This window comes from Oncorhynchus masou, chromosome 30, assembly GCF_036934945.1.
Source record: "Oncorhynchus masou masou isolate Uvic2021 chromosome 30, UVic_Omas_1.1, whole genome shotgun sequence".
NCBI lineage: Eukaryota > Metazoa > Chordata > Actinopteri > Salmoniformes > Salmonidae > Oncorhynchus > Oncorhynchus masou.
The window spans coordinates 249,114-261,812 of NC_088241.1; the positions used below are offsets into that span (position 1 = coordinate 249,114).

Genomic DNA, 12,699 nt, shown 5'->3' on the forward strand with positions numbered 1-12,699 from the left:
ACGCCCCAAAAGACAGAAGGGTTTGTGGGTAAAAAAAACAGGAAGACAGTTTCTCTACCATGGCAACGGGGATGCTACTTGTGTGCGGATTGGCACTATTTCTAACAATAAAATCAAACCTACTTCACTCCCAGCAGTTTACGATTTCGTTTCAGCGTCCTTCAGACTGCAGCGTGGAACAGTTCTACGACATCTCCAGTCAGTCCTGTGTGAAATGCGGACCGAACCAGAGTACGAGTGCAACTGGTGCGTTATCAAAGGTGTTGTTGGTTATACTGTGACTAACGGGCTACCTAATTAGCAGTACGCTAATCTACTCCAGTCCGGGTTTGTTGTAGAGTAAATCGTGTTGTTTAAAACATTACGTGTATGAATAGAACAGGCTCAACCTCCTTTGCTAAATAGTACTTAAATACAGCAGTAGCGAATCGTAGGGGAGGAATGTATTGCAGTAAGCCACCTGGCTAGCTAGCTGGTTAGAATTGGATAATAATGCAGCTAATATAGTGTAAACTGGCCTGCTAGTTGCATTGTCCTATATGTAGACTATGTTAGCTGGTTCATCAGTCAATAAGATTGCTGCAGGTATTGTTTGCTGAGAGAAATGGCACGGATGGTTTACAACGTAACCTACAGCTGTGTCCACTGTTATAATATCTTGTGTTAACCAATTACCCTCTCCTCCTTCATCAGGTTTGTCTTGTGAATGTGTGACTGGGTTCAGAGTTCTCGCCACCAACGGAGCTTCCATCACCTGTCAGAAGTGTCCACTAGAAAAAACGGTATATTCTTATTCTGTACTACTAGACAGTAGATGATCACACCATATAATACAGTACAAAATCAGCTATTTCTATTTACTTATCATTCACCGACCAGTTTAAAGGTCTCAATCAATACAGATTGTCCTGGGAAGTGTGCTGAACACAGGAGATTGGTGGCACCGTAGTTGGGGAGGACAGCTCATGGTAATGGCTGGAGCGGAATAAGTGGAATGGTATCAAATACATCAAACACATGGTTTTTATGTGTTTAATGCCACTCCATTGCTACGTTCCAGCCATTATTATGAGGTGTTCTCCCCTCAGCAGCCTCCACTGGTGCTGAACTGCATGTGTTGTTCTTCCTGTCTCCTGTAGGCAGTAACAGAGGATGGCTATGGGTGTATCCTCTGTCCGGGCAGTCTGACTGAGCAGGGAACCTGTCAGTGCCCGTCTGGGAGTATACTGGGTGAGTAATACTGGGAGTATACTGGGTGAGTAATACTGGGAGTATACTGGGTGAGTAATACTGGGAGTATACTGGGTGAGTAATACTGGGAGTATACTGGGTGAGTAATACTGGGAGTATACTGGGTGAGTAATACTGGGAGTATACTGGGTGAGTAATACTGGGAGTATACTGGGTGAGTAAAACTGGGAGTATACTGGGTGAGTAATACTGGGAGTATACTGGGTGAGTAATACTGGGAGTATACTGGGTGAGTAATACTGGGAGTATACTGGGTGAGTAATACTGGGAGTATACTGGGTGAGTAATACTGGGAGTATACTGGGTGAGTAATACTGGGAGTATACTGGGTGAGTAATACTGGGAGTATACTGGGTGAGTAATACTGGGAGTATACTTAGTGAGTAATACTGGGAGTATACTGGGTGAGTAATACTGGGAGTATACTGGGTGAGTAATACTGGGAGTATACTGGGTGAGTAATACTGGGAGTATACTGGGTGAGTAATACTGGGAGTATACTGGGTGAGTAATACTGGGAGTATACTGGGTGAGTAATACTGGGAGTATACTGGGTGAGTAATACTGGGAGTATACTGGGTGAGACAGCAGCTGGAGGAGCCACGTCTACAGGGGATGTGATGGTGTTTATGGTGCGCCGCTGTGTGATGCTAATGTTGTATTGTTGTACTGTAGTGGAGCGGGATGTCCAGGGGAACCCTCTGGAAGAGGCCAGGTGTGAGGTGTGTAACGGAGCTGAACCTGCCCTCTCAGCCCCTAATAGCTACGGAGACAGGTACCAGACACAGCCAAGTCTTCCTGCAGAACAACTGATATTTCTGCTCTAAACTCTCAGATGGCATGACTTGTTAAGATTCTGCTGACTGAACCGTTTACTGTCTGTCTGTCTGTCTGTCTGACTGTCTCTGGCTGTCTCTGTCTGACTCTGCTCTCTTGTCTCTGCCTGTCTCTGCCTGACTCTGCCTGTCTCTGTCTGACTCTGCCTGTCTCTGTCTGACTCTGCTCTCTTGTCCCTGTCTGTCTCTGCCTGTCTCTGCCTGTCTCTGCCTGTCTCTGCCTGTCTCTGTCTGTCTCTGCTCTCTTGTCTCTGCCTGTCTCTGTCTGACTCTGCCTGTCTCTGTCTGTCTCTGTCTGACTCTGCTCTCTTGTCTCTGTCTGTCTCTGCCTGTCTCTGCCTGTCTCTGCTCTCTTGTCTCTGCCTGTCTCTGCCTGTCTCTGCCTGACTCTGCCTGTCTCTGTCTGACTCTGCCTGTCTCTGCCTGTCTCTGCCTGTCTCTGTCTGTCTCTGGCTGTCTCTGCTCTCTTGTCTCTGTCGGTCTCTGTCTGTCTCTGCCTGACTCTGCCTGTCTCTCTCTGACTCTGTCTGTCTCTGTCTGACTCTGCTCTCTTGTCTCTGTCTGTCTCTGCCTGTCTCAGTCTGTCTCTGTCTGACTCTGCCTGTCTCTGTCTGTCTCTGGCTGTCTCTGCTCTCTTGTCTCTGTCGATCTCTGCCTGTCTCTGCCTGACTCTGCCTGTCTCTGCCTGACTCTGCCTGTCTCTCTCTGACTCTGCCTGTCTCTGTCTGTCTCTGCCTGTCTCTGTCTGTCTCTGTCTGTCTCTGCCTGACTCTGCCTGTCTCTCTCTGACTCTGCCTGTCTCTGTCTGACTCTGCCTGTCTCTGTCTGTCTCTGTCTGACTCTGCTCTCTTGTCTCTGTCTGTCTCTGCCTGTCTCTGTCTGACTCTGCCTGTCTCTGTCTGACTCTGTCTGACTCTGCCTGTCTCTGTCTGACTCTGCCTGTCTCTGTCTGACTCTGCTCTCTTGTCTCTGTCAGGTGTCAGAGATGCCAGGCTTCCCTCATCAACACCTCTCAGTCCTGTATGTGTGGTTCCAACATCCTGGTGAGCCCACCCTCTATAATACGCGTGTGTGTCATGTATGGGTTTAAAACGAAATATAAGTCTAGAGCGTCCGTGAATCATATGTCATGTTTCTTTACAGGCTGGAGGTATGTGTTTCCCTCCCAACAACCTCCCTACAGCTGTGAACCCAAACGTCAACTATGCTGAGCTGGTAAGTCAACACAACAGGGCCCAGTTTTTCAAATGTTATCTATCTGGATGTTGTCTATCGGATAAGATTAAATGCATAGAAATAGAACAAATAATTTACTTGAATGGGGTATTCCGTTGTATTCATTCTATTTCTCTGTGTTATTCCTATCCGATAGGCAAAATCCAGGTAGATACTGTAATTTTTGAAAAACTGTGCCCAGAGCATCAGTGAGCCTGCTGTAGTTATGTGACTGTGGAATTATAGTAACAATGTAACACTGTTTGGTATGTTCCCCCTGTAGTCCCTTCCTGTGCAATCAGCATGGTTCTCCACAAACCTCTACTCTTCAGCAGCTGCCTGCTTGGTAAAATATACAGCCTCTCAAATACCTGTTCACCTTTCTGTCCCTGGACGATTGATGTGCACTTGTCCATGTGTGTGGTGTGTGTGTCCTGCAGGTGTTCTCTGACCTGATCGTGTTGGTATGTGTGCATTGTACAGGTGTATACTAACCTGACAGCATGCCAGGCATTGGGGAACATGTGTGTGATGAACATGCACTCCTTCAGCAGCGTGGCCAATGATGCCTGTGGTCTCTACAACACCATCTTCAGAGCTACCGCAGCCCTGGGATCTACACAGGACATATCCTACTGGTAACCTCTAACCCTTTTCCTGACCCCTAACCTATAACCCCTAAAACATCTTCTGAAGATCTACTCTTGCTCTGGAGTCTCTAACCACTGTTTTCAACCAATGATGTAAAATCTGGAGTAGATCAGTCAATGGAACTGTCCATTCCTGCCCCTGTGACTTTAGGAGAGCCAATCTCCCATGGCTTTACTACGGGGACCAGCCGGGTCTGGCCAACCGCGTGCTGCAGACAGAGCCACTTCCCACTGGATTCAGCTTCAAGGGACGCAACAGGGTCCGTAACACACACATTGACCCAACACTATTACAATAACACCTATGATGATCACTCCAATTCTACGTGCGTTGTCTCTCTTTCTCAGAATACAGACATCAACCTAGTGGCTGCTGTCTACAACGCCAGAGGAGACTTCCTCCAATGGGAGAAAGTGGGAGGAAACAACCTGCAGGTAAAACAGGAAGTTCATCTTGAGCCTGACTAGTGAAGGCTAGTCTTGCATTGCCACACTTTGCAGTCTCATAATGACTCCCACTAATATTGACCTTCAAGCTGAGCTGTCTACTGTAGTAATATTTGTAACAACCTGAGGTTGGGAGCAGAGCCCTTAGTGACACACAAGTCTAGCCTAAAGGTGTTCTTCTTTCCATCACACTGCTGGTCCCAGTGTTGAGACGCCAGTGTTTCATGATACAACTCAGTCATAGATCAGTCGTTATCATTATTAGTTTTGACTTGAGGAAAGTGACTGTCTCCTCTCCCAGCTCTGTCCAGACACCGCCAGGAGACAGGAGGCAGCTTACACCTTTGGCACGGCCTACCAGGAGACTGTGAGTTTCTACCTCTATCCAGTGCTTGACTTGAACTGAAATGGCTTCCGGTACTCGTTTTGGATGCCACTACTGTTTATACAGTATTTAGGTGCAGACGCTCCACAATACTTTTGAGATAATATTCTATAAGAGGAACAGGAGCTCGAGCAGTAGAACATTTGAGGTGCCGGGACTCAGATCCAGTGAACTCCTGCCCAAGTCAAGCCCTGTCTCTACCTCGTCAACATGTGCTGTGGTGTTTTCTCATGGTGACAGTTGTTTTGCGTTCTCACTTAGCGTCCAATTCTATTACGTATGTGTCTGTGTGTGTAGTGTGTTCTCTCCGTAGCGGACCTGTTGCGTGTTTATGCTGAGCCTTTATTCTACGATGTGTTTGTGGATCTGAGCCGAGGAGAGGACAGGAGACTGCTCCCTCTTCCCACACGCAACCTCAACCAAGAATACAACAGGAAGTTCATCAACCAAGGTGAATGTGGGAGGGGGTACATTTGTTTTAAATCCTTTCTCCCTCAACAAGTATCTTGAATAACTGGTGTGTGTAGGTAACTTGAACGACTGGTACCTATCGAGACGTGTGTTACTGGTGGACACTCTGAGTGGGAGAGAGAAGAGCCTCGGCTCTCTGCCAAAAGTCATACGCATCGCAAGCAGCATCAGGATAGGGTGAGTTGCACACACACACACACACACACACACACACACACACACACACACACACACACACACACACACACACACATCCATGTAGGACTACACGCATTCAGCAATGTTAGCAGGGTGTGAAAACATGTGTGTGTATTTGTGACAGGTTTCAGCTGGTGCCAGGGACTCAGAAGGGACAGGTGTTCCCTCCTCTCCTCTCTGTGACCTACTCAGACGTCCTCATCACTGCCCCAAACACACAGACTGTCTCTGTGAGTAACACATCACGCACACACACACACACACACACACACCTTCTCACAGCACACACACACATCCCTGATCCCACTGTAACTTCTGTGTGTTCTAGGTGTCGTTTGCTGTGGAATATGAGATGGACCAGACTGAAGCTCACATGAAGACTGATGTGAGTAACCAGGGTGACAGAGAACGAGAAGGGTAATGCTGTTGCGATTGCATGCATAGTGAAGACCGTAATGATAGTGTGTGTGTGTGTGTGTGTGTGTGTGTGTGTGTGTGTGTGTGTGTGTGTGTGTGTGTGTGTGTGTGTGTGTGTGTGTGTGTGTGTGTGTGTGTGTGTGTGTGTGTGTGTGTGTGTGTGTGTGTGTGTGTGTAGATCGCCCTAGGTGTGTTGGGTGGCATTTCTGTTCTATATTCCCTGGTGAAGACAGCCAGCTGGAAGAGGAGGATTGGCTCTCCTCTCATTGACATGGAGGTACCTGACCTTTAACCTGTAACCCCTGACTTCTAACCATTAACTTTAAACACCCAAATGCATTAATTTAAATGTAGAATTTGATTGCATGTTTGTCATATATTTTCCCTGTCCTCTCTCTCTCTCTCTCTCTCTCTCTCTCTCTCTCTCTCTTTCTCCTTCTCTATTTTTCTGTCTCTCACCCCTCTTTTTCTTGCTCTCAGACCGTATTGAAGTTCCTGTTGTTTTACGCTGGTGATCTGGCTAACGTCTTCTTCTTCATCACCGTGGGAACAGGCCTGTACTGGCTCATCTTCTATAAGGTAGACAGAGACCCCCGCAGACAGACACACACCACAGCCCCCCCACCCCACACACACACACACACACACTAACAGACCTTTACCTCTGACCTGTCTCTGGTCTTTACTCCTGTTTATACGGATTCTGATTCTATTCAAGGTTTTTCTCTTCTTTCTTCTCCTGGGCTGCACACTCAGACGGTGGAGGCAAGTCTTTCTCTTCTCCCCCCTCCTCTTTTCCTCTCCCCCTCCCACACAAGAACATTAAAAACATTCAAACGTGTGTGTGTGTGTGTGTGTGTGTCTAGGCCCAGCATTTTGTGTCAGTGCTGCTACCGTTACCAGGTCTGCAGGAGGAGAGGTTTGTGGCGTATGTGGGCTGTGCCTTTGCTCTCAAGGTGAGACCATCCCACCCTGTTGACAGCTTGTATTATGTGTATGCTTCTATTTGTCTAAAATGTTGGTATTCAACGTCGGGGGAGCGACCCCTAGTGTGGGCGCGGGGGAATTGCAGTGGGGTCGCCACGTAGAAAAAAAGTATTTTATATTTTGTTTTAAATGGGCGTGGGGATTACAGTACAGATTATTTGATAAATTAATTGTGATTTGGTAAATTATTTATATTGGTTCTCCTAATTTTGTAAGAGATAAAAATGAATTGAATGTTATTTGTTGATGTAAAATGTAAATTTTTCAGATTTCTAAAGTTGTGTAAGTATATAAATTGGTTCAAACCACCTAAAACCAACTAAGACATAGATGATGGTAATAAGAGCTACAGCAGGTTCTCACCACTGGTGGGATAACATGCTGTAACGTCCTCAAATGTGCAGAAACATCTAGTTCCAAAATTCTAATACTTTTCTGTTTTGTGTGCCAATGCTAAGACTACCGCTTTGTGGCACACCTATAGGAAAACTGCCAGGAAAATAGGGCTGGTGTTAATATAGGTGAATCTGTTGAAACTTGCAGTCCAACTCCTCTGACTGTCATCGTTAGGATGCCAAGGATCCTAATAATCTATTATTTCATGAAACAAATCTTATGGAGAATAAACTATATTTTTCTGACAGTTTTTCCCAAGGCGGCGACATAGGTGCCAATGGCATCTTAGAAGATCTGAAGGCCTCATCAATCCACACCTAGGAACACCACATGACTTAACACACATGCACACACCCAAACCCACACACAGATTCTGACCCAACGTTCGGAACACAACATTAACATAAACATGCACAGTCAAAGAATAACCCTCGGGTTTTACAGGGAAAACACTGCAGCTGAGCAGTTCATGGACCTGTGCTACTTCACAACTCTGTTCTCTTCACTGAAGCACATGCAGATTTGTATAGTGAGAGGTTTTGCTGAGGAAGTGATTTCCCACTTTCCTGTGGTAACCTTGTGTTGGAGCCTCCTAATCCTAATAATATATTTTTTTTGTGGAAAAAGGAACATATTTGCCTTTTTCATCCTATTTATCGAATAGCGGTGGAATTATTGGCCAATATCGATATATCGGTCATTATATTTGGGCTGGGGTCACAAGAAATTCTGCCGATAGAAATGGGATCCCTGCTGAAAAAGTTTGAATACCACAGGTCTAACTTGTCTTCCGGTCCTCCAGACTGTGCAGTTTCTCCATAAGCTGATCCAGCAGTTGTCAGTGGATATCTTCTTCATAGACTGGGAGAGACCGCGTGGCAAAGCCAACAAGACCATCCAGGGTACGTAGTCAAAAAACGCCTTTCCCTTTTCTCTGACAGTTGTTTTACCCCTCTGTCTCTCTAAATTAGACGTGACCATGATTTGGGTTGTTGTCAGGCAATGGCAATGGTGAGGCGAAGCACAGCCCTTCTCCTGTCAGCATCTGGAGGACCTACTTTGTGGCCAACGAGTGGAATGAGATTCAGACCATACGCAAGATCAGCCCCACCTTCCAGATCATGGCAGTGCTTTTCCTACTGGAGGTACACACACATCTTCCTTCCCTCTCTCTGTCTTCTTGTCTCTGTCTCTCTCTGTCTCCTTGTCTGTGTCTCTCTCTATTTCTGTCCCCTTGTCTGTGTCTCTCTCTGCCTCTCTGTCTCCTTGTCTGTCTCTCTCTGTCTCCTTGTCTGTCCCTCTGTGTCTCTGTCTCTCTCTGTCCCTCTGTGCCTCTCTCTGTGACTCTCTCTTTCCCATCAGAGAAATGGCAGCATTCTCCCCTGATACATTTCAAACCACTTTCTTAACTCTCTCTCTGTGACTCTGTTGCTCTCTCTTTCTCTCTCCCTGTGTGTCTAGGTGGTTGGCTTCTCTAGTCTGGCCCTTAGGGACCCCTGGTCAGATCTCCAGCGCCCCCCTCAGTCCTACTCCCCTCCCTACAGCCTGACGCTGCGCTATGGCCTGGCCGCCACACTCTGGCTCTGCATTGGACTGCTGCAGGTAGGTACACCCCTGTGAACTGCAGACGTTGGTCGGACCTGTTACCAGAGTGGGTCTCTGGACAGGCTTTCTCACTCTGTGTGTCTTTCACTTTCTCTCTGCAGATCATTTTCTTCACTGCTTTCCATGAGCGTTTTGTGGAGGATAAGATCCGTCAGTTTGTGGACCTATGCTCTATCAGCAACGTGAGTATCACTCTCACCAGCATAGTGTCTCAGCTGCCGTGCACATTTTGTAAAAGTGAGATGGGCTGATGAACTGCTGCTGTTTTAATGCTATCAGTCATTTAAACAACATTTTTCTTCTGTCTTAGATTTCGGTGCTGCTGCTGTCCCACAGGTGTTTTGGTTACTACATCCACGGGCGCTCCGTCCACGGCCACGCTGACACCAACATGGAGGAGATGAACATCAACCTCAAGAGAGAGGCCGTATGTACACAGAGAGACAGACAGAAAGAGTGTGTGTGGAATTGGGATGTGTGCATGTGTGTATTTCATTCCGATATAAAAAGCTATTCAACCCTTTCTCCCTCTCTCTCTCTGTAGGAGTCTCTGTGTGGTCAGAGAGGTCTCCTTCCCAACACAGACACTCAGACCTTCCAGATCTCCATCACCAGCCGCCTACGCCTGCAGTACGACCGCATCCTGGAGCCCCTCAGCAGGGTGGGGCTGTGTGTGTCTGTGTGTTGTTTGAGATCATCATAATCAACAGCAAAGATATTCATGTCTGTTTTATGTAATGTGTTTCTATCAGAATATTCTGTTACATTGTACCACTTTTAACGTGCCTCTGTCTGAAGCTTTTAAAAATGTAGTTGTCACAGTTTTCATATAATTTCAGGTTACAACACATTTCATGATTTACAATTTCAGATTACTTTGTAGAGTTCAATGGGTTAGGTACACTCAAGGGCATGGAAATATTTACCTTGTTCAAAGGTATATCTGTGTTTGTCTCTAACAGAGAAATGGACCTTCGCGGTTGGTGGACGCAGCCTCGGGACACCCCTTTGACCAGAGCACCAAAGCCTACCACACAATGAACCGTTTCCTAGGATCTGTCATAGACCATGTAAGATATAAACATACCACACCATGAACCGTTTCCTAGGATCTGTCATAGACCATGTAAGATATAAACATACCACACAATGAACCGTTTCCTAGGATCTGTCATAGACCATGTAAGATATAAACATACCACACCATGAACCGTTTCCTAGGATCTGTCATAGACCATGTAAGATATAAACATACCACACCATGAACCGTTTCCTAGGATCTGTCATAGACCATGTAAGATAAGATAAACATACCACACAATGAACCGTTTCCTAGGATCTGTCATAGACCATGTAAGATAAGATAAACATACCACACAATGAACCGTTTCCTAGGATCTGTCATAGACCATGTAAGATAAGATAAACATACCACACAATGAACCGTTTCCTAGGATCTGTCATAGACCATGTAAGATAAGATAAACATACCACACAATGAACCGTTTCCTAGGATCTGTCATAGACCATGTAAGATAAGATAAACATATCACACAATGAACCGTTTCCTAGGATCTGTCATAGACCATGTAAGATAAGATAAACATACCACACAATGAACCGTTTCCTAGGATCTGTCATAGACCATGTAAGATAAGATAAACATATCACACAATGAACCGTTTCCTAGGATCTGTCATAGACCATGTAAGATATCAACATACCACACCATGAACCTCTTCCTAGGATCTGTTCTAAATATTTTCACACACACCCTTTCCTGATGTTATGTTGTATTCTCTGTAGGCCCATCGGGACATGGAATACGTTGTGAGAGACAAACTGTTTTTTGAGAGAGTCATAGGGATGGAGTTCTTGGAGCCTATGGACAAGAGCATCTTCTACAACGGTTATGCTGCAACCTTCCCTCCATCTTGTGCCAACATCACTTCTTTTTCAATCTTGGTTCCAATAGTTTATATGTATATACAGTACCAGGCAAAAGTTTGGAGCTGTTCTTGCCATAATATGGACTTGGTCTTTTACCAAATAGGGATATCTTCTGTATACCACCCCTACCTTGTAACAACACAACTGATTGCCTCAAACGCAATAAGGAGGAAATAAATTCCACAAATACATTTTTATCAAGGCACACCTGTTAAATGAAATACAATTCAGGTGACTACCTCATGAAGCTGTTTGAGAGAATGTCAAGAGTGTGCAAAGCTGTCATCAAGGCAAACTTTGAAGAATCTCAAATATAAAATATATTTTGATTTGTTAACACTTTTTCGGTTACTTCATGATTCCATATGTGTTATTTCATAGTTTTGATGTCTTCACTATTATTCTATAATGTAGAAAATTGTAAAAAATAAAGTAAAACCCTTGAATGAGTAGGTGTGTCAACTTTTGACTGGTACTGTATATATCTCGAAACATGGCAGATACAACAGTAATATGCGGTCTATGTTACTACATTACACACACTGTGTGGGCTGCAGATGAATGGCAGTGTGGTCTGTGAACAAGCCTGGGCACCTGTATGACCTCTGAAATATGTCTTTATTCAACAGATGAGTCCCATTCCTTCAGTGACGTGCTGTTCTATGGGAACGAAGCCACTCTGTTGATCTTTGACACGCTCTTCTTCTGTGTGGTCGACCTGGGAGCACAGAGCTTCATACTGGCAGGCGTACTCACATACGTACAGCAAATGGTCAGTATTGTGGGTGTACTTGCACCTGTCTTTGTTTGTTTGTGTCAGTTGTATAACAGCAAAAAATTACATTTTATTTTCTATTCTAGATCTTTCGGTTAATCCGTAACGGTATTGGGCGGAGAAACCTGGCCAACAAAACATTGGTGGACCAGAGATTCCTGATCTAGTTTCTGCTGTCAGAATGGTGAAAGTATAGACCAGGCAATTCCAGTTCTCAGGGGCCTGATTGGTGTCACAGTTTTGCCCCAGCTAACACACCTGACTCCAATAATCAACTAATCATGATCTTCAATTTAGAATTCAAATTGAATAATCAGAGCTGTGTTTGCTAGAGATGGAGAAAAGTGTGACAAGGGTATTCAACTCTTACCCTACGAGGTCTGGAGCCTGCTAGTTTTCTGTTCTACCAGATCATTAATTACACACACCTGGTGTCCCAGCTCTAAATCTGAAGAAAAGCCGTGGAACTGGTCCAGAGTTGAGCTTGAGTGGTATAGACTATAGTATGCCATGCATTGTTAGCATGTAACAGCCTTGGTAGCGGTGTGACTAGCGTGGTTTAATTGTTTTGTTTACAGCTTTGGCAGGCTCTTTTTTTTTACAAATGCTTTTCTACTTGTTTACAAAGTATTTTGTACATGTTCTTCATAGGGTCGATGATGTACATTTTGTAATTCAGTTTTTCTATCTGATATGTTTTTACAAATTAAAACAATGGGTCTGATTTTATATGGTCTCTTCATTCACTTCCTCTGTTATTGGCCCTGTAGATAGAGAGAGAAGATGGAGGGAGGTGAAGGTAGATGAGAGAAGGATTGTGGTACTTCAAACCATCCACACATTAGCTATTGGCTGCTCTAGTGGCATCATCAATTACTAACCTAACTTGCCAGCAACCATCTCTTCTGCTGAAGTGTGATGACCTTATAATGGTGCTATAAAACTAGATAACAGAGTAGGCCCAGCTCTGCTCCAGGGCCAGTAGGAGCTGCAACCAGCAGGTTCCGTTCACCTGTTCCTTTACCACACCTTGTGTTATTTTGTAAATAGTTCATGATGAATAGAGATCTAGACATTTTGGTGCTTGAAAGTCTGTCACACACCCCCAGCAGCGTG

The 12,699-nt window shown here is 45.1% G+C and overlaps 1 protein-coding gene across 1 annotated transcript; it reads left to right on the forward strand.

Annotated features, from left to right (window-relative positions):
- Window positions 1–19: 19 nt before the first annotated feature.
- LOC135521714 (meckelin-like) lies at window positions 20–12,312 on the forward strand. The gene is made up of 28 exons (XM_064947388.1): window positions 20–246; window positions 694–782; window positions 1,140–1,230; window positions 1,927–2,026; window positions 3,064–3,130; window positions 3,231–3,302; window positions 3,586–3,648; window positions 3,786–3,940; window positions 4,104–4,212; window positions 4,301–4,387; window positions 4,701–4,766; window positions 5,082–5,235; window positions 5,312–5,432; window positions 5,578–5,683; window positions 5,782–5,838; window positions 6,049–6,147; window positions 6,351–6,449; window positions 6,737–6,826; window positions 8,056–8,155; window positions 8,253–8,398; window positions 8,715–8,855; window positions 8,960–9,040; window positions 9,169–9,285; window positions 9,403–9,519; window positions 9,821–9,928; window positions 10,665–10,767; window positions 11,438–11,580; window positions 11,670–12,312. Exons 1-28 carry the CDS (start codon window positions 60–62, stop codon window positions 11,748–11,750), a joined length of 2,949 nt encoding a protein of 982 aa, XP_064803460.1. The 5' UTR covers window positions 20–59; the 3' UTR covers window positions 11,751–12,312.
- Window positions 12,313–12,699: the final 387 nt, after the last annotated feature.

Excerpts from the sequence above, each read along its gene's own strand:
- LOC135521714 (XM_064947388.1), top strand. The coding sequence starts at position 60 with ATGGCAACGGGGATGCTACTTGTGTGCGGATTGGCACTATTTCTAACA. Across the intron at positions 1,231-1,926 it reads CCCGTCTGGGAGTATACTGG|TGGAGCGGGATGTCCAGGGG; the intron begins GTGAGTAATACT and ends GTTGTACTGTAG. Across the intron at positions 4,388-4,700 it reads TGGGAGGAAACAACCTGCAG|CTCTGTCCAGACACCGCCAG; the intron begins GTAAAACAGGAA and ends CTCCTCTCCCAG.